Genomic DNA, 27,086 nt, shown 5'->3' with positions numbered 1-27,086 from the left:
CCCCCTGCAAAGGATATGCACCGCCACGCCGTCACACCGACCCGCCAAGCCGGCCACACCGTCGGACACCAACAACGAATTGCATTCCGTTAAGCCATCGTGTCAAGTGCAGAGTCAACTAACCAAACCGTGCAATGTCAAAATATCATAGCATACTACTTTGTCATTGATTGTAGTGTATGAAAGACTTAACGATAAAGATTTGGACGGTTAGCCTTCCATGCCACGGGTGTACAGTTGAATATAAAGCTTATAGAACCATGCCTACAGTGATGGTGTATGGAAAATCAGTCTTACCGAACAACACATTTGAATGACTACAATTGTAGAGGTAAATTATGCAAACGCACGGCTAACACACAGACTGCAACAGCTGCATAAACTACAAGTGACGAGCAGGCTCAATTTCTTACCAGCCAGATGTTGATTTGACCTATTTGGTCAGCAAGAATCCATCACCGCCAATACGAGGAAACGTAACAGCTACATTGTACATGCAATGCTATTTTGACAACGCAGCACATGCATTCAAAATATATTTACCAACATGCACAGCCTGTCGCCCGGAGATATTATCGAGTCTGATATTACCAATATCTATTCGCCATCCTCGTCCACCCAACCACCAGCGCTTAGAGGAGTAGAATGTGACGTCACCATGCGGTTCGTAGGAAATCTGGATTGTGGGCAATGACAAGTAGCCTATAGGCTAGGTTCCGTCGGAGGGAGATACATGTTGGTGTTTTGTTTGTGATGCCATTTCAAGGTTTGATGATGGCAAAAGGTAGGTTATTGTTGCCAATATTACAGATACATTTTCTTTGTAAAATATGTTGTAGGCCTGTTAGTTGATGAATCAATGGTTCAATCAATCGATACTTATCGCCTTATCACTATAAGTGATTAAGGCGATACTCGGCCTATCCGTGTCAGTAGCGTAATTGGATGATTCATTTTGATACGCTGTTTAGGAGCACTAAACTCGTTAAATTCTACTTAGGCTACAGGTAATAATACAATTTTGAAAATGAATGATTACTCCCGTGTTTTTGTTGAATTTTACATGATAAAACTACTTGAGACAATTATGGACAAATTACTCACCAAAACACATGACAGCTGGTTCATGCACATGCCATTTTATTCAAATGACTGGTTCACAAGAGCTTCAGTGTAATCCACTTGAGTAAAATGTGAGGGTCGTACATTTATTGTTAAACCGGATCTCCGCAGCAGAAACCCTGTGAGGATCACACACCGTGTACAGACACCACTCCACACACCTCACTTCTGTCCATGCTAAGATTTGAATCTGTAACTGAGTCAAAGTCTTGGCCAACAAAACAATTACACGGTAGAATAAGCAACAAAGGAATGTACAAGTAGCGTCACGTGATCAGCTATCAATGCGGTACCTTAACTTCAAAAGCAAACTATCAAGAGTGATACAGCCGCCATTCCCTGCTTCATATGTACAAGTGACAGAAAACAGATCGCTAACAGGGTTTCTATGACGATCACCGGGACAGGGGTTAGGCTGGGATACAGAAGCCTATCTGCTTCCCAAATTCAGTTTCTGTTCACTCCGGTTGAGCTCAAACTCAGGTCCTCTTAGAGCTGGGAGGTCAGGTCCATCCCTGTGGTGTGGAAGTGGCAAGCCGCGGTCACACTGTTCACAGCACCAAAACAGACCTATTCAACACCACTAACACCAGCGCACACACATCATACAATTCATCTTCCTGATCGGTTGAGAACAACAATAGAAACATTGCAGGCATCAATCGATGTACTGGCAAACAACATGATTTAAATAATAATCATTCACAATCAACTGTAAAAAATAAATAAATTAAAAAGTGAGTAAGGTTTTGTGTTAGTAAGTACCACAGAGTCAGGATGAGAGACAGGGGCAAAATGTTAGTAGTGATCATGTGACATGGTGGTCATGTGGCACGATCATGTGACAGGGTGATCATGTGACAGGTCATCCACCCCAGGTGATGAGCCCTCATCCTTCCTTCCTCCTACTCCAGATCGTCGTCCTCCTCGGCTGCGATGGTGCTGGTCTGTTCAGATGTAACACCTGGAACAGGACAAGCACTTTGGATTAGTTCCAAGTTCCCCTTTTTACACAATCCTGTTAGGGCATTTATGGCAAGACGTGCTATAAAGTCTGGGCCTGTTCTACTCCAGCGGGACGTGACATACTTGAAGCATCGTCATCGTTCGGAGACTTATTCTCTTCCTCCACATAACCAAAGCTCAACAGCTTGGACATGCTTACAGGGGCCACTTTCTTGTCATAGGACCTTGAGAGAGCGAAGGAGAGACACAAAGACTTGTTTATTCTGAAAAGGCATTCAATAATCAAATCCAATCAAATTTATAAAGCCCTTTGTAGAAGCAATGTCACAGAGGGCTTAACAGATGCCAGCAGATCAACACCTAACCAATCTCAACAGAGAAAACTAGGGAGGATAATATCTACAGATTCCATGTTGTGTCCTGTACCATGTTGTTCAATCGTAGAGAGGGAGGAGAGAGAGAGACAGAGAGAGAGAGACAGAGAGAGAGAGAGAGAGAGAGAGAGAGAGAGAGAAAGCAAGAGAAAGTAAGACAGAGAGAGAGAGAGACCTTCCTGTATCAAATGTCAGTGTTGTGTGGTGTTTTGTGGTGGGAGGTGGAGCTGGTGAACAGGATGAAAACCAGCGCTGTACTCACGTTCTCTTATACTTGTTGGCCTGGGTTAGAGACAGGCCGTCCAGCTGGGTGGCAGCACCATGGACCTGCACACCCAAACCACAACAACCATCACTTCTCTGTGCTTTGGGAAAATAACCGACCACACAGCAACATCAAATGTAGAGAGCTAGCATGCTACTTTAGAGTCCAAATCAAGCAATAAATCAATCCATAAATAGGTAAATAAAAGCATACTGTTGTGAGACTTTAAGGAAGCGGAGGGATGTAATGAGTTGACAGTGATCTGATGACCCCAGTAGACGGTCAGATATCTTGATGGATCTGATGAATAATCATTAGTCATGCAAAACAAAATGGTTATTATGACCTCCAGCTACTGCATCGCCAGCTCTGTACGCATGTCCCACCTGGAATAATATAACAATAATAAATGTCTGAAGTCTAAAGTCTTAGTATTAGGGAGACAGGTGGCTGAGCGGTTTGGGAATCGGGCTAGTAATAAGAAGGTTGCTGGTTCGATTCCCCAGTGAAGCTCCTCTAACCACTAGGCTGCATGTAGTGAAGCTCCTCTAACCACTAAGCTGCATGTAGTGAAGCTCCTCTAACCACTAAGCTGCATGTAGTGAAGCTCCTCTAACCACTAAGCTGCATGTAGTGAAGATCCTCTAACCACTAAGCTGCATGTAGTGAAGATCCTCTAACCACTAAGCTGCATGTAGTGAAGATCCTCTAACCACTAAGCTGCATGTAGTGAACCCCTCCTGGGAGAGAGACGAGGATGGGATCTCAGAGATGGAGGATGCAAACTGAGGAGGGGGGGGGGGGGGGGCTGGATGATGAATAACGAAAGACCATGACATGATGTCACTGATGGTGGGAGGGGTGAGGAGGGGGGATTTAAGTTCCGTCACCTTCTCTTTCCCCTGGGCAAAGCTATCGGTCTCCCTCTCCCAGGAGGAACAGTTATCAGTCCCAAAGGGGGCTGCCAGGGCGTGCCAGGAGCCTTTAGACTGGCTCCTGGTGCTCCCATCTGGGCTCATCATATCGGGGGAGCTGGCTTGACTGCCGCTGAAAACACAAAACCATCAGAACACGCCCTCTCTCCACGGGGGGGGGAGAGGGGGGGGGGGCGAGGCCAGGCCAGACGACAGCTGGAGAGCAGGCATGAGACACGCCCCCTGCACCTGCACGCCCTCAGAAGCACAACTTGTTTTTGGGGTGGTTAAGTATTGACATGCAGTGTTAGTTTGCACGTCTTTGTGAAACGTGACTTCCTCCAATAACGTCCCGGTAGTCTTACCTCTTTGACCTTTGTGACCCGGGTGGTCCAGAGAACCAGTCAGATGGGTTGAAGTTTTGGGGGGATTGGTTTTCTGCTTCGATATCGTCATGGGAAAGTAACCCTGAGGAACCAAGAACATGTACAGAGAATGAGACCTGGGGATGATTTATAGACTGTTTGACAGTAACAGATAATGAACAGGAGATAACAGGTGAATGTAAAGATATGTAGGCTGTATGTGAAAGTGTGTGATTATCTGGCAACTGTTTGGGTTATTGTTAAATGTTTACCATTTAAATCCTAGGGGGAAAACATTCAACAAAAATTTTTAAACTACATGAAATAATTAGACCTGGCGTATTGTGGTTTTGTTGAGTTTGAGCGGGTTCTGGAGCAAAACTATGAACTCACCCTTCTGTCCGCCTTGCTTGGCCAGTTTGACATATTCAGAATCCGAAGCAAATATCCCCACGCGACGCCCACTAGTCCTTGCCTCCGGGGCGCTTTCGCTCGCGATCTGGGACAGCCCCGGGATCTGCGACGTCGGACCAACTACCCCGTTGGACGGTACCCCTGGCTTGATACCTGCGAGACGACAATAACATCAAATAGTAGCATTCTACCGTCTACATCCGTTTCTCATGTGTGACATCACATAACGCTACATCGGCGGGGTTTGTGTCTAAATATAAATTCGCTAACGTACAAATCCCGGTTCAGTTTCATCCACGTCTAGACATGATTTTCCCCTGAGTAACACCGCGGCGCTGTGCTCACCTCCAGGTTTAGTCCTCCGATGGTTGGGTGCAGCACTCATAGCTGATCGTGGTGATATCCAGAGGCTTGAATGCTGATGCCATAAAATAAAGAACGTCAATATACAGCAAGATGTTTAACAACATACAACACTGACCATAACGTCAGTTAACAGTAACAAGCAAACTAGTAACCAACAACTGCAAAACGAGCCGGCTTTTCAGAAATAGCAAAAATCAAAATCGGTTAACAAAGCCACTCGCTAGCATTGTTAGCACATTAGCCAGCTAGCCGGCTAGCTAGACACGCGTATTTTTAGCAAGCTATCCAACATTCACTAGCTAACGCAAATATGTTTGATATATGACTAAGCAGGCAATTAATACACCCATCTTCAAATACGAATATGTTCAAATAATAGCATTTTTCTCACACAGTTCAGGCGGCTTCAATTCTTTGACGAATCGATGCGTCTCTAATCGTCTATCGAACTGTGAGGAGACTTCTTCCAAACGACTTCCTGAACCTAGGATGTACTTCCGGTCCGTGTTCACGTAAAATACAAGAGGTTTTGCTATTGTTCAGACGGTAAATATATATATAAAAAATCTATAAATACTTGTTGAAAACATGGATTAGTAGCAAATGGTTTTGAACAATGGGGAGGCAGGCTAGTTTAAGTGGTTTGTATGTATCGGATTTAGCAGCAGAGGGCATCATTGCGCCGTCATTAAAGCATTTTTTTGCTTTCCTCCGCACATTCAAGTCTCCACCCTGAAAGATCTGTATGTTTTCTCGTCAAAAAAAGGATGTTGATGACCGCTCAATGAAAAAATGATCAAACAAAACATTTTATAAAAAAGGACGTTGATGACCGCCCAAGGAAAAGAAAAGAACAAAAAATAAATGTGTATAAAAAGGATTTTGATGACCGCTCAAAGGCTACAAATATTAAAAACACAATTAAAACACAGGTTTAGAGAATCTAATAATCTTTATTTGCTTCCAGTTTCACTGTAGACACTACAACAAAAAGTGTAGCCTATGTTACAATAGCGGATTATGTTGGACATAAATACAGATAAGTAGGAAGTTAACAGTTCCTTTGTACACTTCCCATCTCACACACTCATACAGTACACATTCTCCCCATCCCATCAGCAAGTCAGATCAATACTAAAATGTATCGTTTTTTATATCGATCTTATTGAGTTAACATGTCAATTATAACAATAAGAGAAACTTGTGAACCTAGAAAGGCATATTACAATAAATCCAGATTACCATGAGCGCACATATTCACATTTAAAAATGGATACACAACTGTCCTTCATCACACAACTGTGATGCGAGACACAAATATATTGTACATGTTGTCGCTAAATTGTCATCAAATTTCAAAGAGTCATTTGTGGATGGGAAACAAAACCAAGTTTGTCCTAAATCACAACCAAACATTTATACATTTTCTTTAAAACGCTTTCCTTAGTATAAACACAACCTTCCACAAGCCCTTCATCTCTTTCTGTTCCTCATGGCCTCAGGTACTTAGGCAAAGAAACCGCTTAACTTTCATTAGTCTAAACAATGTTGTCCACGTTTACACATCAGTAAGTAGGCAGATTAGGTCAATATATTATACATTTGGCAGAACAGCGCTAGAGTGGAGTGTCAGAGTAGGCTTATGGTATCAATCCAAAACATAATCCTGTGATTAAGCATTATCGATTATAAATTATGCTGTACACGATTATCTCGGCCCACAGCTTCAATGCACATGGACAACCACAAACCACATCCCAGATATCTAGCCGTCCCAGCATGTCCTTCATCCTCCAGATCCACAGTACCAGACTGTTCTAAAGGGGTGGGAGTTGCTATAAAGCCTTGTTTCAGATCAACAGTAAAGATTCTCCCCTGGGCAGCAGTTTGCAACAGCACTCCTACAATGTGATACCAGTTAGAAGACTGTGGTGAAGATGTGAAGGCCAAAGATTGGCAAAACTTTTTCCTGGTTCTTTTTTCCAGTTGAAAAAAATGTTCACTACTCGACAAAACAGGTTTGTATCTGATACAAGTATCATTTACGTTGGAACCCAAAGACTGCTGGAGGCAGGCGAGGGAGAGCCTAGTGTGTCCTGTCGATGAACTGCAGGTTGATGGGCGCGCCGGGGCACAGCAGGCCATGGGTCTTGGCTTTGATGTCCTCTGTGAGCGGTGACACCCCGATGTGGAAATTCTGGATGAGCTGCAAAAAAGGGAGACACATTGACGTCAGACAGCTAATGTGTGTGTGTGAGAGCACTAGCGTGTGTGTGTGTGTGTGTGTTAGATCCGTACCCGTGTGAGGGCCAGGTGCATCTCCAGCTCTGCTATCCTACGCCCGATGCAACTGCGGATGCCGTAGCCGAAGGGGATAGAGCCGAAGTTATCCACCCTGTCCGTGTTGTCCTTCCTGATCCAACGCTCCGGACGGAAGTCATTAGCCCCGGGGAAGTTCTCCTCCTCCATAGAGGTGGAGTAGTGGCACAGAGCCAGCTGTGTCTGTTCAGGGGGAGAGGAGAGACAATCGTGTGTTTAGGTTTTACTGACAGATAGATCCAGAAACAAATCTGTGTATAGAACTCGGTGAGACCAAAATAGGATATGTTTTCGGGACAGAGTGTTTTTAAATGGTCACTGTGTGCTTGTGTGGTTGTCTGTGTGTGTGTGTGTGTGTGTGTGTCTGTAGCTTGACTAATGCAATGTTGTGTTACACCTTTGCTATAATGGTTTTGGCTACAGTTGTCTTCCTTTTCTTTGGCTTGCTCACTAGCCAGCTTCACACACACACACACACACACGTCTCTTACCCCTTTGGGGATGAAGTAACCACCCAACACCAAGTCATCTTGAGTAATCCTTCCGTTGCCAGGGAGAACTGGAAACAGCCTGCTCCCAGAGACAAAGAAAGTGAGAGAGAGGCAAAGAGGGAGAGAGAGAGGGAGGCAGAGAGGGAAAGAGAGAGGGAGAGAGGCAGAGAGGGAAAGAGAGGGAGAAAGTGGAGAAGACAAAGACAGGCCAGTCACATTACTGCTGCAACAGGGGGCCCCAGCCAAGGAGCCAGACACAAGATACACAACAGTTCATGTTCAAAGTTTTTTGGAGATGAGGAGAGAGAGAGAGAGACAAACAGACAGTACCTGAGGGTCTCCTTCACCAGCCCCCTGATGAGAGGTAACCGTGACATGTCGTCGGCCGTGGCGATGGTTCCCTCCCCCAGCGTCCGGGTCACCTCCTCGTAGATCTGCTGCTGGATCAGGGGGTGGCGTGCCAGCAGGTAGGACGCCCAGGACAGGGTGAACGACGTCTGCAGGAGAGAGGACCACAGGCAAGGGTTGTTTTACTTCTTACATTTACATTTAGTCATTTAGCAGACGCTCTTATCCAGAGCGACTTACAGTAAGTACAGGGACATTCCCCCGAGGCAAGTAGGGTGAAGTGCCTTGCCCAAGGACACAACGTCAGTTGGCATGACCGGGAATCGAACTGGCAACCTTCGGATTACTAGCCCGATTCCCTCACCGCTCAGCCACCTGACTTCCCTCTACTTCTTACATTCTTACATTTCCCAGGAGGAAACATTGTTTACTTATTTCTATTTTACATTTGTAAAATGAGAGATTATAGTTTATCATATTTATCTTTTTCTACACAATTGGAAATGTCCTTGAAATTGACAGATTTTGTATGTTCACATACTTATGGACAATATGTTTGTGGTTAAACTTCATAAGTATACTTTAAGCATACTTTGCTTTCGCTTGGGTACAACATAATTCTTAAACAAGTTATCCCTGTGTCACACCCTTCAATCTCCCTCCCTCATCACACAGCCCTCCTCCACAGCAAAAGGTTCCAGGTGGTTGGTTTGGCATTTGCCTTCCTCTCTGCGTAAGCTTAATTACTCCTCTCCCTGAACCCTGTTGGTGACCTTTCACAGTCACCTCCCTGCACGCCTCGTTCCTGCCCTTCTCCTTATCTCCCTTCCTGATGGAGCTGCTCCTGATCTCCCTTCCTGATTGAGCTGCTCCCATCAGCACATCTCTTCCTCCTTCCCACTCTCTGTCTGGGTGTCACACCAACTTTAATTCATATCCTGTCATTCCTTCCCTCCCTCCCGATTACGTTACAATATTTCCAGTACTTCTGCAAGGTGATATCGTACACCCTCAGTCTGATCGCCCCTCTCACTGCTCCCCCCAGACACCAGCCCTCCTCCCTCAGCCTCCCTCTGCTGAAGAGGTCAGTCTGGGGGCAGCCTATCGCTCTCAAAAGCTTATTGCACTCCCCAGCCTCCCTCCCTCCCTCTCTCTCTCTCTCTCTGTCTCACCCTCCCCTCCTCCCTAACCTCAACCCTCTCTCCAGCGTCTCTCCTTGTGTATTCCAGCCACCACCAGCCCCCCCCGGCCTGACCCCCTGGGCTCCTGGCAACACCTCAGACGGAGTAAGAAGGAAATAATGTGACAGCAGATTAGCGAGCGTCCTCATCTGGGCTGCAGCAGCTTTGTCTCATGCCCTCCTGCCTCCCTCTCGCTGCCCTGCTCTCAGTCTGACCCCAGTGGAGAGGCATTTCTGCTTACATCCACCCCCCCTCCCCATCTCTTCATCTCGAACCTGTTAGAGGACTGTTAGACAGCCCTGTGTTCGCCTGCTCAAAGTTCCAACGCCCAGAGGTCAGGGAAAATCTCAGCAAAGCCGGCTGCTTGCAAACACCGTCTTTACACTTGAGGTTTATAGAAGTGTAACTCACTTCTGCAGAGCCCTTCTCAGTCTCCTCCCTCCCTTCCACTGCAATACAAAAGATCCCCAAAAGGACCCCCCTCTTCTCCAAAACCAAAAATGTTTAATCTAACAGCCAACATATAAACTTCATCTTACCCCTGACACACACTATCACACGTGTCATTTGAGAGGATGAATAGAGCTTTGAAGATGTCACAGTATGAGAAATCTGGTTGTGAAAGAGAAATCTCTTTGTCAGCAGGATATTGTGTAATGTCTCTGGTTCACTGCCCTGGCCTAACACTGCAACACACATCTCCTGGGTCCCACACACCCTCCAGGCTGTGCACACACACACACCCTCCAGGCTGTGCACGCACACACACACCCACTCCCCTCCCCGCGCTACAGGTCGTACCGTGTCCACGCCGGCCAGCAGCATCTCTGTCATGTTGGCGTAGATCTCCTCCAGGTTCATCTCCCTGGTGAGCAGCATGTGGGTGAGCAGACCCCCCCTCACCTCCTCCCCCCTGGACACCTGCGCCTTGATGTCTGCCAGACGTCGGTCAACGTGGATCTGGCCTGGGGGGGGGAACAAAGTTATAAAACTGTGTGGGCCTGCTGTTAGATCTCCGTTTTGCTGATAGTGAAGGGTTATCTCATTACAGTCCTTTCAGGCGCCAGCTATCCGATACACACCCATTCACCAACACACAGACATCCCCCACACACAGACATCCCCCACACACAGAGAGGGGGGGGGGTGATTCATCTTTTCATACTTCAGTACCTGCAGTCACCCGGTGGAGAAATTTGCTTGTTAGGAGAGAGAGAGAGAGATGGAGAGAGAGAGAAGGGAGAGAGAAGAGAGAGAAGCAGAAGTAGCAGAGATAGAGAGAGGTGGAGGTAGCAGAGATGGAGAGAGAGAAGCAGAAGTAGCAGAGATGGACAGAAGAAGAAGAAGTGATGAACACTCACTGAAGTGGAAGAGCCCGTCCCAGGAGCTGCAGAAGTCCTCCCACGGTTTGGGGATCAGTGGGCGGAGCCACTTGGGGATGGCTCCAGCGTACATGGTGGTCTTGAAGGAGCTGAACATCAGGTGAAGAGCGGTGATGTAGTCCTGGCTCTTCTTGGGGATCTCGTTCTCCAGGCAACCCAGGCGACACTCGTACAAGATGGCTGCCACACCTGAGAGCGGGGGAGGGGGTTAATTTACATTCCACGTCTAACACCACATATATATAGATATATAGGATATGAGATCTACTGAATATAGATTTATAGGATAGACATAAGATAAACAGTCAATATGTAGGATGGATATAACATATAGGCCTTTTCATTCTGACTGAGCGTCCTATCTCCCAGGGTCAAGGAGGGGGAGTGGTCCTACCTTCCATGGCGTACTTGAAGAACATGTCGTTGATGTTGAGGACGGTGCTGCCGTCAGCCTGCTGGCCTCGCAGGCTGCGCACCCTCGTCACCATGTCGGTCACCACCTCGTTCACGTCGTCGCTGAACGCAGCCACGTCACGCGGGCGCATGATCAGCTGCCTGAGCACGCTCCTCATCTTCAGCCAATCATCGCCCTCCCTGCTCAGACAGAGGTGAGGAAACAGTGTTAGAGGCTCCTACCTTCTCCTCGTCATGTGACCCACCATCACTGATCTCCCCTGCCACTGCTGGCTAGGGTGGATCTGTCTTTAACAGACAGGTCACAGGTCACACTCGTTAACTAAGCCTTCCTGTCGCTGTCAACACAGCAGATGATTGGGGTCGAGGGGTGTGAGGCTAGGAGGGGGGTTGTGTACAGGACGAGGGGGGTCAGATGACACTCACGCTGAGATCAGGCCGGTGGAACGGCCCCTCATGTCACGGTACTCCTTCCAGGACTCCATGTTTGCCCTCTGAGGGGCCACCCCCTCCGCTCTGAGGGCCTGGGCCACCAGGTCACGCCCCGCCACCGACACCACAAGCTGGGGCCCGAAGCGGGACTTGAAGATCTTCCCATACTTCTGGGAGTGCTCCATCTGAGGACAGAAGGACAGGCAGACAGGCCAGGAGGTTAAAGGAAGCTGGTGATTAAAATATGATAAGGTAATGTGCTTATCGAGAAGGAGGTTTTTTTGCGATGTACAGTGCTGTGAAAACGCTCTGACCACTGAGTTATGTACCCTCACCAGGAAACAATCAGAAGACGATGAATGTTTCTCAGTAAATAATGTTTAAGGGATTAAGAAAAGCACACTCATATGCTATTGTTTTTTTTACATTTTACAATTTAGCTTATGTTTTGAGTAGTACAATTTGAAGCTAAAATATTTGGGTGGAAATAACGGGAAAATGCAATGTAGATCTATGCATGAATAGTAGGTCACCCTTTGCTTTAGAGAAAAGTAAGAAACTTCCGTCTCTCCTGTTGTGGTTGCATGTCAAACAGACACACTGGGTCCCGCTCCTTTCAAAGTAGCCTAATATTGTCTCCCAAAAATCTAGATCTGATTTAAAAAAGCTCTTCATTGTTACACGCTCCCTGTTGTCTTTCAAATGTTAGGACGAGACGTGATTCATCAGCAAACGTCAACTTTGAACTGTGTCCAAATACAGATCTCCGATATGGTATCTTTAAAAAGCTGCCTAAACAGTATTAGTCCTATCGATCAACTTTTAGTTTACCCATAATCGAAATTGTGTATTTTTCTGGTCACTGTAGGCCGATACCAGAGGGCTATACCGGAATTTAAATACATTACACGGAATTTGACTTTCAAATGAATAAATGCATAACTTTTACTGAGATTTTATGCGGAGTTGAGGCCGCGCTAAGGAGCCGTTTAAGAGACGCGTCTGTAATGCGGGCACGGCATATTGGTGCGCAAAAACGTCCCTGTATGAAGGCTGTATGCATTTTTCAAACCAGACTTTTCCTAATCGTAAAAATACTGTTATTAATTAGTCTCCACGGTATTTACTGTAGGACTAACTTCAGATGCCCAAAGCTGGAACAAAAGACTGACCTGAATTTCATGGATTCTGCTGAATCCATCGCGGTAGAAAAACTCAACGAGATTGCCAATGGCACTTGGACCCGGCATCTCCTTCAGACTCTTGATTCCAGCCGCCTCTTTTCCAATCTCCACCGGCGTCGGTGTAATCAAACCGTCCGGTAGAGCCTGCTCACCCGCAGAGGTCATTGGCATGGACTCGCTGGCTGCAGACTTGTGGAGCCCCCGCCCCACGACTGATAACTGCATTTTCAGCATTTCAGTTCGAAGACTCTGGCAGAAAAGATGCGCAATTTTATTCTGGAGAGCCATTGTGCAAGTTTTTTCTTGGTTAAAGTTTAAAATTAAAACTGTTCGAAAAGTTGCTCGGTGAAGTTGCGGCGTTCACAGCTGCTTTGCGCTCTAAATGTTCAATGCACGAAACTGTTGTAGTTGTTCTGGAGCACCAACGATTCTGCTCGGTAGACTGTCTGTTCAGCCTTTGCCTGCTTTTGCAACTTGAAGCCTGCTTAGGGATTGGATGCTGATATTTGGGGAGGGAGACCAGTGATCTTTATACGGATGGTTGTGGGCGTTTCCCTTAAGAAACTCACTTGTTAGGAAGAATACAACAACGTGCCTAAAATGGTGTTACATCACCGAAAAATCACGTAAGGCAGGCAGAAAATCCCACAACCACTCTATTCTCACAGCACATGGCACGAGTTTGCACCCCATACACACACACACACACACACACACACATGGTTCAATACCCCTGATAACCTCTTGATACAACTGGTGAAAAGGTTTTCTGAGAATGTCTAAATACTTACAGCAAAACATTAAGCTGCAGCAAGGTAGTCTGCCAACGAACAAAACTAAAACCCTACAAATTAGTTTTAAATCAAGTTGTTAATTTTTATGGTATCAGTAATAATATATAAGAATATGCATTTTAAGTATACTGATTGCTTCATACTTGTGACATTGCTTGTAAAAAGGGCTATACAAATACATTTTGATTTGATTTGATGAGCGTTTAAGTAACCGGCCCCTTTCTATGGTGACAGGCTCGACCTCCATTCCCACACACACAAACACACACGCGCACACACCAGTAGAGTCAGCTGGCTGAGCGGTTAGGGAATCGGGCTAGTAATCAGAAGGTTCGATTTCCAGCCATGCATAAATGACGTTGTGTCCTTGGGCAAGGCACTTCACCCTACTTGCCTCGGGGGAATGTCCCTGTACTTACTGTAAGTCGCTCTGGATAAGAGCATCTGCTAAATGACTAAATGTAAATGTAATGTATTCCATAATCAAATCAAAATAGCCCTTTTTACAAGCAATGTCACAGAGGGCTTCACATATGCCCATAGAACTGCCCCTTAACCAACCTAAACCCTCAAGGAAGACAAGGAAAAACTCCCCCAAAAACTCACTGGAGGAGAAAAAATGGAAGAAACCTTGGGAGGAGCAATTCAGTGAGGGATCCCCTCCTCCAGAGATGGTTGGTGAGAGAGAGGAGCAGAACACAGGATAAACATAGTCATACAGCAGGGAAGTGTCAATGGGTGTTGAAACACCAAAATCCAGTGTTCAATTTAGGTCAGAGTTGGTAAATGTCAGTTTAAGCAGAGGTAGCCACAGGCTGGGGTCTGTGACCGGCGCAGCATCACAGCCAGGAGGATGAGGGAAGGTACCAGGAACTCGCTGTTGTCCGTCAGGGAGACAAATGTCCACTGGCGACTAGATCCAGCTTTGGCAGACGGACGACCATGCAGGTCCTGTCAGCTCACCCCCATACCACAGAAGATGTTTCCTTGTCTTCTGGGTTGGTTATCGCTGCTGATCAATGTGGGTTTTTGTGAAGCCTTTCTAAGAGTTATATGTCTGGTTTGATTTCCTGTCCACTGGGAGATCTACATCCCATGTTCCCTGCTGTGCTGTTGTGTGTACTGTGCTATGTGCTATGCTAGCTGCTCCAAGCTAAGGAGCTACCTCTTGATACAACCACTCCACCAAAGACAAATCTACTTCCATTACAATTACTGGTTGAATCAATACGTGAGTGTCTTGACAGAAGACAGAACTGCAGATAACAGTGCAATTAAGTTACTATAATATTACAGATGACAAAAAGAAAAACGATCTTGTCTCATGAAACATTCTTTATGAAATAAAGAATGTTTATTGAGGGGGGCAGGAGGGGGACAGGAGGGGGGCTGGAGGTGGGCTGGAGGGGGGCAGGAGGAGGACAGGAGGGGGGCTGGAGGGGGGCTGGAGGGGGGCAGCTGGGTCTCAGGACGGGGGTTTGGGTTTAGGGGGGACACTTTCCCACGCTCAGCCATCGCCTCTGAGTGGCGGACATCTTGACTGGAATGTCTTCAAGAGGATAAGAGTCTGTGTGTGTGTGTGTGTGTGTGTGTGTCTGTGTCTGAGAGTGTATTTGTGTGTACGTGGGTGTATGTGTGTGTGAGAATGTGCATACGTGCCTGCAAGTACGGATCATTCTAACGGGACTGAAGCTGCTCTTTAATGATTAAACTTAAATAAAATCCCCAGCTTGGCTTTTCTTGGTATTGTAAAACTCTCCCAGCATATTCCAAATGTTTTCATGAGAAACACCCTCCGTGCCTCACACTGCAACATCGAACCTGTAGAGCAGAACTGACACTAAACTATCAGGCGTTACGCTTCACTTCAGGGAAAAAGGGTGATATTGGGAAGAAATAATGATAATGTTTCCATTTAGCAGACACCTTTATCCAAAAGCAATATAGAGGGTTGAACCTGCAATCTATTGATCTGCAAACACTCTAACCACTGAGCACTGAGCTGTGGATCCTTCAAACAGGCCCTGCTCCAGTTAAATCAACTAATTAAAGAGTCTTTAAACAACAGAAAGTATGACTTTTTTTCCTTGTTTTATTAACAATTTTCAATTTGCGGTCCAGAAAAAACAGAGATTGCATGTCTTTTCAAGACACTGACAAACAACTTTTTTTTTTACTGTAAAAAGCAACATAGAATATATTTAACTGTTACATTTGTAACAAAAACAGTTTCTGGGTGATAAAACCTAATACATGGACACAGCATGAAATAACTGATCAACAAATCACATTTAGGTAGTACTCCACAGGCTGGTTTCCAGTCGTCTGATAGATGGGCCTGGAATGCATTTTGCTTTGGCAGTTACCCAAAAGTCTGCACCGTGAGGGGGGGGGAGTTCCATATGAAGCCGGATTTTAACAGGTGTAATTAAACTGGCGTCCCGGCCCCGTTTCCACTGAGAGGACTCGGGGTAGCAGGGCCAGAGGCGGGGAGGATCCTTCTCCACCGCCTCTCCTCCTGGACGTACACTCAGAGGACAGACAGACAGCTGGACTCTCCTCCTGGACGTACACTCAGAGGACAGACAGACAGCTGGACAGACAGACAGCTGGCCTCAATCACATCTTCACCCTCCACCATCATCATCATTGTCAGCAGCTCCGTGTTGGATTCCTTCTCCCAGCAAGCTCGCCATCCTTGCACCCCCTGCGGGGTCACGCCCCCCTGCGGGGCCGTCTACTTGCGGAAGCGTTTGAAGAGCGGGTGGATGTTCTTGCCCAGGGAGGCCCGGGTGCTGCGGCTGTACTCCATGTAGAAGGCATCATCAGCCCCAGACATGGAGCCCATCGTGCCGGCTCGCCTGGAGAACTGGAGACAGAGGGATGGAGAGAAGGAGGGATGATGAGAGATATGGAGGGATGAAAGAGGGATGGAGAAAGAGATAGAAACTATTTGAAACAACTAATTATTTGAAACAGATCTTGTCCTCAGCTCTCAAGGTCAGCGCTGTTTGCAACTCACTGGATTAACAACAAAACCACCAAGCCATAGATTTAAGACTTCTGTGTGATTAAGCTATTGCTTGAGGATTTGATGTTTTCTTAGAAGAAGAAAAAAAGGGCCCATTCTACTGAGTACTAATAAGTAGGTAAGTAAGCTGCTTGGCAAAGAAAGCCAGGGCTGTTTGAGGATAAGACACACAAACACACAGCTGTATACCAAGCAGGGTACCTGAGGTCTTCCTCCCAGCTCCCCCATCACAACCTCCTCCTCGGCATCCAGATCGGACGCAGCTAGAACCTTCTGCAGCAGCTGGTACTGTTCCTCTCTGGAGGAGAACATCAGGTCATCCTCCTCCATGCCCGCCATCTTGGTTATGACCTGGACACCCCAGGGAGCAGAGACCACGGTTACCTCACAGCTACTTGAATGTGAATCAAGCAAAACAAAACAACGACAGAAGTCTGTGTGAGGCCAGGGCTTCTCTCCTGAGTGAGGCCAGGGCTTCTCTCCTGAGTGAGGCCAGTGCTTCTCCTGTGTGAGGCCAGTGTTTCTCCTGAGTGAGGCCAGTGCCTCTCTCCTGAGTGAGGCCAGGGCCTCTCTCCTGAGTGAGGCCAGGGCCTCTCTCCTGAGTGAGGCCAGGGCTTCTCTCCTGAGTGAGGCCAGGGCTTCTCTCCTGAGTGAGGCCAAGGCCTCTCTCCTGAGTGAGGCCAGGGCTTCTCTCCTGAGTGAGGCCAGGGCTTCTCTCCTGAGTGAGGCCAGTGCTTCTCCTGTGTGAGGCCAGTGTTTCTCCTGAGTGAGGCCAGTGCCTCTCTCCTGAGTGAGGCCAGGGCCTATCTCCTGAGTGAGGCCAGGGCCTCTCTCCTGAGTGAGCATGTGTGAATCACTGGGCGACACCAGGGGGGGTCTGAGCAGAAGAGAGCTTCTCACCTCGGAACCGAGAGATTTCTGAACTGGAGAGGGGGCGGGACGACCTACGCACATCAAAGCAACAGTGTTGCTTTGATGTGCGTAGGTTGTTCATTTGAGTCTCTGGTGAACACCTTACGAGGCTGTCAAGTATGGAGGCTGAGCAGCTAGTAGAGAGCAGAAGGGCTTGGATAGGTGTGTGTGTGTGTGTGCACCTTGAAGCTGTATCCCTGGTGTGTGTGTACGTGTGTGTATACCTTGAAGCTGTATCCCTGGTCCACTAGGAACCGCTGTCTCTTGGTGGAGTAGGCCATTTCCTGGGTGTCCTGAGAGACCAGAGAGTAGAAGTAGGCGTTGTACTCCTCTGCCACCATCCCTACATAGGAACAGAGGGTGTGTGTGTGTGTGAGAAGAGAGGCGAGAAAGAGATAGGCAAATGAAAGGAAAGTGATTGAGTTAGGGTTGTTTCCGTGAGAGAGAGAGCTGGTCCCTCTGTACTTCAGCTCACCAGACAGTACATTTCCTTAGGGGTGGAAATCTTTTGGGACCTCACGATTCGACTAGAATCGATTCTTGGGGTCACGATTAGTTAAAAAATTCACAGGGAATAGCAGCTTGTTAGGACTCATGTATGTTATAATAATTGTTATTCTAGGTTTGTGTCCGCTGCTAGGGCAGCGTCCAGCTAGGACAGCGTCCTGCTAGGGCAGCGTCCAGCTAGGACAGCGTCCAGCTAGGACAGCGTCCTGCTAGGGCAGCGTCCTGCTAGGACAGCGTCCTGCTAGGACAGCGTCCTGCTAGGGCAGCGTCCTGCTAGGGCAGCGTCCTGCTAGGGCAGCGTCCTGCTAGGGCAGCGTCCTGCTAGGGCAGCGTCCTGCTAGGGCAGCGTCCTGCTAGGGCAGCGTCCTGCTAGGGCAGCGTCCTGCTAGGACAGCGTCCTGCTAGGATAGCGTCCAGCGGGGCAGTAGAAGCTGCTACCTTTCTTGGCTCTGAGGACGCGGCCCAGCCTCTGAGCCTCCTGCCGGCGGGAGCCTCCGTGGGACGAGATTTGGATGAGGACGTTGGCCTCCGGGAGGTCGAAGGAGGTGTCCCCCACCTGGGACAGAGAGGGGAGGGTCGTTACCACGGTGACAGTGTGCGGGGTCGTCACCACGGTGACAGTGTGCGTGTGTGTGTGTGGGGGGTAGTTCCTTTACTGTTCGTAACAGTGGCTCTCGTACCTCTCACCCACCAGGAATATAAACGTCCAACTTTATACTTTACATCATTATTATTTCACTATTTCTCGAGAAATCTAAATACCTTTCCAGAGAAATATACGAACTGCACCCATATCGACTGCCCAAGTACTTTGACCTCAAACAACTTAGTGAAAAAGACATATCGTAACAGCATCCAGCTAATTCATGGAAATCACCTCAGTCCATGAATAGCCTTCTCTCATTCCAAATAAAATACACCTTCATACCAGGACACACTTAAAACCTGAGAACTCTGAGTATTCTCAGAATACTTAAGCAAATAAGACCATAGAAATGTGAAGGTGCAGACTTGCCTCGTCTGAACCGTATATGAAAGAAACTAAGTGTGAGCTTGCAGGAAATCCTTCCTGATCTGGCTGTTAACAGTGGAAACGAGTGCAAGTTGCAAACAAAAAAAGAAATATTTAAGAACGAATTAAGAATTTAATAATGCTCAGTGTCAACATTCAAACGTCACTGGCAAAACTGCCCTAGGGTCCCGCTGGTATTCGAGATAAAACTGAATTGTCCCTTAAAGGGAAATGTTATCGTCCCCAAAGGAACATTTTATCAAGCAATTTACCCACCCCTCCGATAACACACTGGGAGGGAGTCCAGCTCTGAGTGGACGTCTAGAGCAAGTGCAGAGTGCCAGGAGGTCAACAAGGCACGTTACCTTGGAGATGAAGATGGTGTTGATCTTGGGGTTGTGTTTGAAGTTCTGTAGGATCTGCATACGCTCTCCCTGGGAAGTAGGTCCGTAGATGTAGGGTCTGGAGACAGAGAGAGACAGACAGAGAAAGACAGAGAGAGAAACAGAGAGAGACAGACAAAGACAGAGAGAGAGACAGGGAGAGACAGAGAAACAGAGAGAGACAGAGAGAGAGAGACCGAGAGAGAGACAGAGAGAGAGAAACAGAGAGAGAGAAACAGAGAGAGACAGACAAAGACAGAGAGAGAGACAGAGAAACAGAGAGACAGAGAAACAGAGAGAGAGAGACAGAGAGAGTGGGACGGACAAGAGAAGGAGGGATGAGGGTGAAGAGCAGGAAGGATAGAAGGATGAAGAGTTGGTTCAGATGAACATTATTTGTGTTTTAAAAGGACATCAACACCTTCATGTACATGGACACACCGGTCCACCTCACAGGCACCGTAACCAAAGTCAAAATGGCGGGAGTGGGAATTTAACTTTACACAAAGACTCGTTTCTCCAGCGCACAACAGGAAGTAACAGGAACAGGAACTCTCCTGCAGCCTTACACCCCCACCCGTCACCTACGGTCTTCTTCAGACAACCGCCAAATTGGTTTTACATTTTTTGTACTCGCTGTGATATATTGTTTTTATTATTGTTGCTTGTTTTTTCCACAGCTACACTTGCACGTATAGCGGTTGATGTTGTTTAATTGTAACTTGTTTAACTACATGCTCTTATGGTTCTTCCCTTTGGCACTTACTTTGGTTGTTCACAATGTGTGCTTCATGTTTTGGCTACTCGCAATGTTTTTGTGGCTATCTTGTTGTTATGATCAGTGACCTATGCACTTTGTAAAGCTCTCTCTTGGAAGTCGCTTTGGATAAAAGCGTCTGCTAAATGAATAAATGTAAATGTAAATGTAAGTAGGATTAGCAGTAAATAAGACAACAAGTAGCAACAGCTGGTCTAAGGGGAAGCAACAGGGGTCTGTGGTCTGCGTGAAAGTGGAGCGGCAGCGTACTTGTTGAGGCGGACTGCGTACTCCTTCAGAGCGAACACGTTGTCTGCGAACACCATGATCTTGTCGTTGCGGCGCTCGTGGAAACGGATGAGGAACTGGCAGGCGCGGAACTTGTTGGGGTTCATGGTGTACAGCAGCATGCGCTTCCTAGTCTTGATGGCCACGTACTCGCGATAGAACTCTGGAGACATGGGACACCAAACCTGCCGGCAGGTAGAGGGCCAGACACACCAAAAGCTGTCACCACAGCTAGCATCACATACAGGCCTTTTGTTTATTTATTAGTGAGTTACAAATATTTTCGAAGGTCCCCACAGCGCAAGTAATTTTTTTCGAAACGGTAGCTAGCTTAGTCAGCTGCTAGGCTAAGTTACCTAGCATTAAACTCGTAGCAATGCTACTACCATGTTAGTCTTACTTGTTAGCCTTCTAATAAGTACATTCTGAAGCCATCCAAAAGCGTAGTTTTTGTCAGAAAATATTCAATTGGAATGTTTGAATCACATATTTGTGATGTTACACAGTGGGATCAACATTCGAATGATCACATATTTGCTCATTAACTTGTTAAAGATATATTTGTGTATTTTGTATATAAGTGTGACAGGAAAGGCAGGAGGAGAGAGAGACAGAGGGGGAAGACATGCAGTGAAGAGCCATGGCCAGACTCAAACCCAGGCCGCTGTGGTCAGACCTCAGCCTACAGAGAGGCTGCCCAGGAGGAACCTCTACTCCGAACGATCCATCTTACGACACGTTGAACACACCTCTGCACACTGGACCTTAGCTAGGCACCTCTGCACACTGGACCTTAGCTAGGCACCTCTGCACACTGGACCTTAGCTAGGCACCTCTGCACACTGGACCTTAGCTAGGCACCTCTGCACACTGGACCTTAGCTAGGCACCTCTGCACACTGGACCTCAGCTAAGCACCTCTGCACACTGGACCTCAGCTAGGCACCTCTGCACACTGGAGCTTAGCTAGGCACCTCTGCACACTGGACCTTAGCTAGGCACCTCTGCACACTGGACCTTAGCTAGGCACCTCTGCACACTGGACCTTAGCTAGGCACCTCTGCACACTGGACCTCAGCTAAGCACCTCTGCACACTGGAGCTTAGCTAGACACCTCTGCACACTGGAGCTTAGCTAGACACCTCTGCACACTGGACCTCAGCTAAGCACCTCTGCACACTGGACCTTAGCTAGGCACCTCTGCACACTGGACCTCAGCTAAGCACCTCTGCACACTGGACCTCAGCTAGGCACCTCTGCACACTGGACCTCAGCTAAGCACCTCTGCACACTGGACCTCAGCTAGGCACCTCTGCACACTGGACCTCAGCTAAGCACCTCTGCACACTGGACCTCAGCTAAGCACCTCTGCACACTGGACCTTGGCGATGTAACCGTTGTTCTGCAGCTCCATCCAGTTGGCCTCGAACAGCTTGGGCCCGATCAGAAAGTTCAGGTCCACGATCTTGTCGTCCTCCCGGACCAGCGTGGCTGTGAGGCCCAGCTTGCAGTGGGCCTGGACGATGGTCAGAACACGCCGGAACATCTTGGCTGAGGACAAGAGGAGCAAGCGTCTCTTTACGTCTCCTCTGGGATTACTGCCCTGCATGTTCTAGAACAGGGGTGGACAATCGTGGTTCTCAGGGGCCACTGTCCTGCATGTTTTAGATGTTTCCCTGCTCCAGCACACCTGATTCAAATGAATGGTCATTACCCGGCTTCCACAGAGCTTGATAACAACCCATTCATTTGAAACAGGTGTGCTGGAGCAGGGAAACATCTAAAACATGCGGGACAGCGGCACCTAAGGACCAGGATTGCCTACCCCTGTTCTAGGTGCTTCCCTACTCACACACACCCGATTCAAACGAACGGGAGGTTGGAGCAAGGAGGGATGGAGGATGACAGGTAAGGCAGGATGGATGACATGAGCTCACCGGGGATGGTATGAACCTCATCCAGGATAATGAGACCCCACTCCTGGCTCCTCATCCACTCCATGACCCTCTCTGCCTCCCAGGAGCGCTTGGTGGTGTGGCCCAGCATGGAGTAGGTGCTGATGGCTACAGAGCAGCCGATGGGCTTGTCCTGTCACAGGGACATCCAGTACCCATACTGTACTCACACTTACTATTCACTCACTTAGCAGGTCGCTTTTATCCACATTTTATTGTTGTCCTCCCAGAGGGGGTGTATATATATATATATATAGATTCCAGAGGATATATGTGTATATTTACCTTGGCGTCAGAGGTGAAGCGACAGATTTGGGAGTCGTCGATGGTGGACCACATCTTGAACTGGGACTTCCACTGCTCCACCGATACAGAAGAGTTTCCCAGAACCAGGCAGCGCTTCCGTACCGTGCAAGCAGCCGTCACCCCTACCAGGGACTTCCCCGCACCTGGACACACACGCACGCACACACGTTTGGTTTTCTATCCTAGTGGGCCTCGTGCAATTTTATGGAGGATTTCAGGAGAACAGTATTATGTTTTAAAACCACGTTTGCAATTACTCATAACAGCATGGGCTGGTCTTTTACCAGTCTAATACCTTTCAAATATTTGTTTTAATTAACAGAACAAAGAACATTTGGATTATTTCCAATACAGAAGTACAGTGCACGTGAAATTCATAATCAAATCCCATCAATCTCTAGAGAAAATCCTGTTTTTCTTCAGTGAGGTTTTTATGTCAGAGACATTAAGGATGTAACCTTTATTCTGTATAAGATGATACTGTGTTCAGAATTCCTGGCGAGCAGAAAGGATAAACCTCGAAATGAACACAATGGAAACACCAAGTTTACGTAAACATGACCGTTATATTTACAGCATTCCATAAACATGCTGACCCTCTGGTAAGCCTAGCAGGGTCGAAACTCCAAGACGCACACACATAGGATAATTGTCTCGTCTCCTTGCTACATGCGCAAGCAAATAAAACTTCCTTGACTTCATCGACTGTGCACAGTTCGGTTCGCCCAAGGTTAACCGCTAATCTGTTAAAATCTTTAGATTTTAACAGATTAGCGGTTTCTAGGAACTATGTCATTTATCAAGCACATGAGGCCATGAGGCCACGAGCACACACACACACACACACCCACCCTCTCCTCTGGGTCAGTACTGCTGATCCTTTGCCCTGTACATACACACACACACACACACACACTCGCTCTCTCTCTCCCCTGTACACACACCAGTGTTTCCCCTAGGTTTACAGCTTTGGGGGGGGGGGGGGGGGTGACCATGTAGAGACAGAAATGACACGCCGTCGTGTAAATAAGATAAATAACATAAGGCCATTTAGTTTGTTTAATAAAAGAGCAAGCTATAGGCCTGTTTTATAGGAAAGGTAACCATAAATGACTTATTTTGTGATCGGGCACTATATATATTTTTATTTTATTATATATATTTTTTTAAATCATTAACTTGACCTTCCAGGGGGGGCGGGCGCCCCCTTAATATAATGATAGGGGAAACACTGCACACTCTCTCTCTCTCCCCTGTACACTCACACACACTCTCTCTCTTTCTCCCCTGTACACTCACACACACACTCTCTCTCCCCTGTACACTCACACACACACTCTCTCCCTCCCTCCCCTGTACACTCACACACACTCTCTCTCCCTCCCTCCCTCCCCTGTACACTCACACACACTCTCCCTCCCTCCCCTGTACACTCACACACTCTCTCTCTCCCCTGTACACTCTCTCACACACACACAGTCTCTCACCCCTGTACACACACACACACACCCCTCACCGCAGGGTAGCACGATGACGCCTGAGCGAGCGCGTCCGTTCCCGAACATCTTCCGGAGGCTCTTCTCCTGGTAGGGCCGCAGCACGGCCGTGGGCTTCAGGTCCATGTTGATGTCGGGGTTCACCGTGTCGTTCCGGAAGTCGTACTCCGCCAGCAGGGGGTATTCCAGCTGGATACAGCGCTTCTGAAGTTCCTCGATCATCTCCTGGGGGGCAGGGGGGGGGCAGGGAGGAGGGGGCAGGGAGGGGAGGACAGGGGGGGGGCAGGGGGGGGAGGACAGGGGGAGGAGGGGGCAGGGAGGAGGGGGCAGGGAGGGCAGGGGGGGGAGGACAGGGAGGGGCAGGGAGGACAGGGGGGGGCAGGGGGAGGGGCAGGGAGAGGACAGGGAGGGGCAGGGAGAGGACAGGGAGGGGCAGGGAGAGGACAGGGAGGGGCAGGGAGGACAGTGTTGTCAGTCTACACAGACATTCCTGCAGTCCTTCTCCACTTCCTCCCCACTCTCTCACATACTCACTCTCTCTCTCTCTCTCACACACACACTCTGAAGAGAGTCCAACCTGGCGAATCTCAAAGGAGACGGTCTGGGTCTCCTCTTCCTCCTCCTCCTCCTTGTCCATCTGCTCGTAGTAGCTGAAGATGTCTTCAGGCACCTGGGGGGCTGAACCCTCGGGGGTCTGGGAAGTGGAGGCGGCCTCGCCGTTGTCCTGGACAGACTTGGAAATCTGAGCACAAGAGGGAAGCGTCACTGCAGGTACTCACCACAGGGGGGCAGCGTCACTGCAGGTACTCACCACAGGGGGGCAGCGTCACTGCAGGTACTCACCACAGGGGGGCAGCGTCACTGCAGGTACTCACCACAGGGGGGCAGCAAGTGTAACACAGGTGTAACAGTTGTGTACTGGAATAAAGCTTGTTTGTACATGGGGGTTGTGGAAATATTGACTGTGCTGGGTGGGAGGCTTGCTGTGGCCGATCCCTGCTCTGGTACGTCAGCAAATGTGAAACAGCGCCCTCTACTGGCTGTTCAGGGTAAAGGTCTGAACCTCAACTAGACTGGTCAAGGTCAAAGCATGCCCACGTGCCATGCTCCTGTTTATCTCATGAGGATGCAGGGGGGAGGGGGGGGGGGGGTCAAGTACATTTTTAACAGTATAGATGAACCCTGAACAGGTGAACAGGTAACGGGTGAACAGGTAACGGGTGAACAGGTAACGGGTGAACAGGTAACAGGTAACGGGTGAACAGGTAATGGGTGAACAGGTAACGGGTGAACAGGTAACGGGTGAACAGGTAACGGGTGAACAGGTAACGGGTGAACAGGTAACGGGTGAACAGGTGGGCGTACCGCAGACTTGCTCCGAAGCACTTCTGTGATGAGCTCGGTGTCGACACCTTCAGCGGTGCGGAGACGACAGTCTCGTATCACCCCATCCTGCAGGAGGCGCTGGATCACCTCGGGGAACGCACTCTCCACAAAGTACCTGACAGGAACACACACCACTCTGAACAACATCTGCATATCTACGAAAGAATCACGTGAGGTTGATGAGGATAAAAGACTTAAGTAAACCACATTTTCATTTAAATACGCATTCATTATAGTATTATATAAAAATACTTTTTTATTCACCTGTTGTGTTTGAGCACCAGTTTGACTTTCCCGTAGCTCACCGTGCACAGCTGTGAGAAACATCATGGGAGAGTGTGAGAGTGCAGGATCATGACACCATGACATGAAAAATCACATTTCAATACTTCCTCTGTCCAGTTGGAAGCCCACATTGCTGGATGTATCTTGGAGCTGTACATCAGAGTATTGCACTGCATCGTATATATCCATCCATCACTTTATTAATCCATCCCTCCCTTTATCAATCCATCCATCGATCACTCCCTTAACCCACCCATCCCTCCCTCCCTCCCTCCAGCACCAAACTGACCTTGATGAACTGTACGATGCCCTCAGGTACGGAGGTCTTGCTCAGCTTCTGCAGGTACTCCACGATGTCGGAGGTCTGGAGCCCCACGCTGACTGCGGCGTAGAGGGAGTAAGCCGTCAGCTTGTACTCGTGGACATGGATGGGACGACACACCGGCTCTGCTATGGCCACCAGGAAGTCCTGGGCGTACTTGTACACGGGCGAGAAGGCCTCCAGGAAGATGTGTCCGTCAGGAGCCTGGGAGAGGTGGCGGGGGTAAGATACGAAAACCGGTTGGGAAGGCTGCTTTTCTGTAAATTGTTAAAGTTGTGTAAAATAATGCGTGAAAACAGTGTAAAACAGCTCTTAGGCTGTTGTTGTTGAAAACGTTGTTGCAAATGGCTAAAGGAGTGCTGAATAAACAGCTAACTTCATGCCAAATTAAAGTTAACATTTTTGCGAAAAAGCTGCAACTTCATTCTTTGGTTTGACGACTTGAAGAGCATTCACATGTTCTTCTCTACATCCACTGTCAACAAACTGCCATCTTACCACCCAGAGAGGGCGTGAAGAGTTGTCATTCTTCAGCAGCATCTGGAGACGGTAGTCCTTGGCTCCGTACTCGTCCAGTTTGATGGTCGACTCATCCACCTGCTTCCCCGCGGCCGCAGGTATAGCCTCCTGAGACTCACCGCCCGCCGCCTCTTCCTCATCATCCTCTTCCTCGTACACACGCTTCTTCGACCTTTTCTCTGTGAGCAGACATCGTGTGCGCGTAATAGGTTGTTCACTTTAGAAATCATTTTCAAAATGGTCTGATAGAGGTCAAGATAATGGCGAGACATTCCGTCACACCTAGTTACTTATCTAGCACAAGCTATCTTCAAAGGAGTCGCAATTACATATCGGTTTGCCATCAGTATATTTAGCTAGCTAACTGTTTCATTAGCTAACTGTCAACACACTTCTTGTAAGCAATATTAGCCTAGTTAAGAACTCACCTCGATCTCCTCTGTCTTTTTTACCCATGATAATCGCTTGGACGGCTTAAATGTCCCTTTCAGATCGTGTTATGAGAGGTTATCACAATCTTTGCAACGCTCATTGTAAGTTAACTATATAATTTGATGCGTCTCTTCTTATTCTTCTTCTTCTAATGTTACAGCACAT

At 47.9% G+C, this 27,086-nt stretch overlaps 3 protein-coding genes across 4 annotated transcripts; all 3 read right to left on the bottom strand.

Moving 5' to 3' along the window:
• Positions 1–1,124: 1,124 nt before the first annotated feature.
• On the bottom strand, positions 1,125–5,247 carry c22h7orf57 (chromosome 22 C7orf57 homolog). Its single transcript, XM_067260380.1, has 8 exons — positions 5,178–5,247; positions 4,766–4,838; positions 4,400–4,573; positions 4,007–4,109; positions 3,618–3,774; positions 2,725–2,789; positions 2,212–2,312; positions 1,125–2,086 (listed from the first exon to the last, which is right to left on the bottom strand). The coding sequence occupies exons 2-8, from the start codon at positions 4,803–4,805 to the stop codon at positions 2,028–2,030; spliced, it is 699 nt and encodes a 232-aa protein (XP_067116481.1). The 5' UTR covers positions 4,806–4,838; positions 5,178–5,247; the 3' UTR covers positions 1,125–2,027.
• Positions 5,248–5,736: 489 nt separating this feature from the next.
• cyp27c1 (cytochrome P450, family 27, subfamily C, polypeptide 1) lies at positions 5,737–12,825 on the bottom strand. Its single transcript, XM_067260488.1, has 9 exons — positions 12,526–12,825; positions 11,348–11,538; positions 10,902–11,101; positions 10,487–10,696; positions 9,927–10,090; positions 7,927–8,093; positions 7,597–7,675; positions 7,085–7,288; positions 5,737–6,992 (listed from the first exon to the last, which is right to left on the bottom strand). The coding sequence occupies exons 1-9, from the start codon at positions 12,823–12,825 to the stop codon at positions 6,873–6,875; spliced, it is 1,635 nt and encodes a 544-aa protein (XP_067116589.1). The 3' UTR covers positions 5,737–6,872.
• Positions 12,826–15,403: 2,578 nt separating this feature from the next.
• On the bottom strand, positions 15,404–27,073 carry ercc3 (excision repair cross-complementation group 3). 2 transcript variants are annotated; one of them, XM_067260151.1, is made up of 16 exons: positions 26,918–27,073; positions 26,469–26,668; positions 25,938–26,174; positions 25,628–25,677; positions 25,343–25,478; positions 24,555–24,719; positions 23,998–24,202; positions 22,461–22,624; positions 22,158–22,308; positions 21,587–21,771; positions 20,204–20,406; positions 19,159–19,255; positions 18,220–18,337; positions 17,499–17,617; positions 16,564–16,713; positions 15,404–16,200 (listed from the first exon to the last, which is right to left on the bottom strand). In XM_067260151.1, exons 1-16 carry the CDS (start codon positions 26,943–26,945, stop codon positions 16,069–16,071), a joined length of 2,340 nt encoding a protein of 779 aa, XP_067116252.1. In that variant the 5' UTR covers positions 26,946–27,073; the 3' UTR covers positions 15,404–16,068. The 2 variants fall into 2 exon arrangements, with proteins under 2 accessions (XP_067116252.1, XP_067116253.1); XM_067260152.1 differs by lacking the exons at positions 15,404–16,200; positions 16,564–16,713 and adding an exon at positions 17,359–17,408.
• Positions 27,074–27,086: the final 13 nt, after the last annotated feature.

This window comes from Osmerus mordax, chromosome 22, assembly GCF_038355195.1.
Source record: "Osmerus mordax isolate fOsmMor3 chromosome 22, fOsmMor3.pri, whole genome shotgun sequence".
In the NCBI taxonomy this organism is placed as follows: domain Eukaryota; kingdom Metazoa; phylum Chordata; class Actinopteri; order Osmeriformes; family Osmeridae; genus Osmerus; species Osmerus mordax.
The sequence above is the reverse complement of the archived record's forward strand: the minus strand, read 5'-3'. Positions and strand labels throughout refer to the sequence as shown.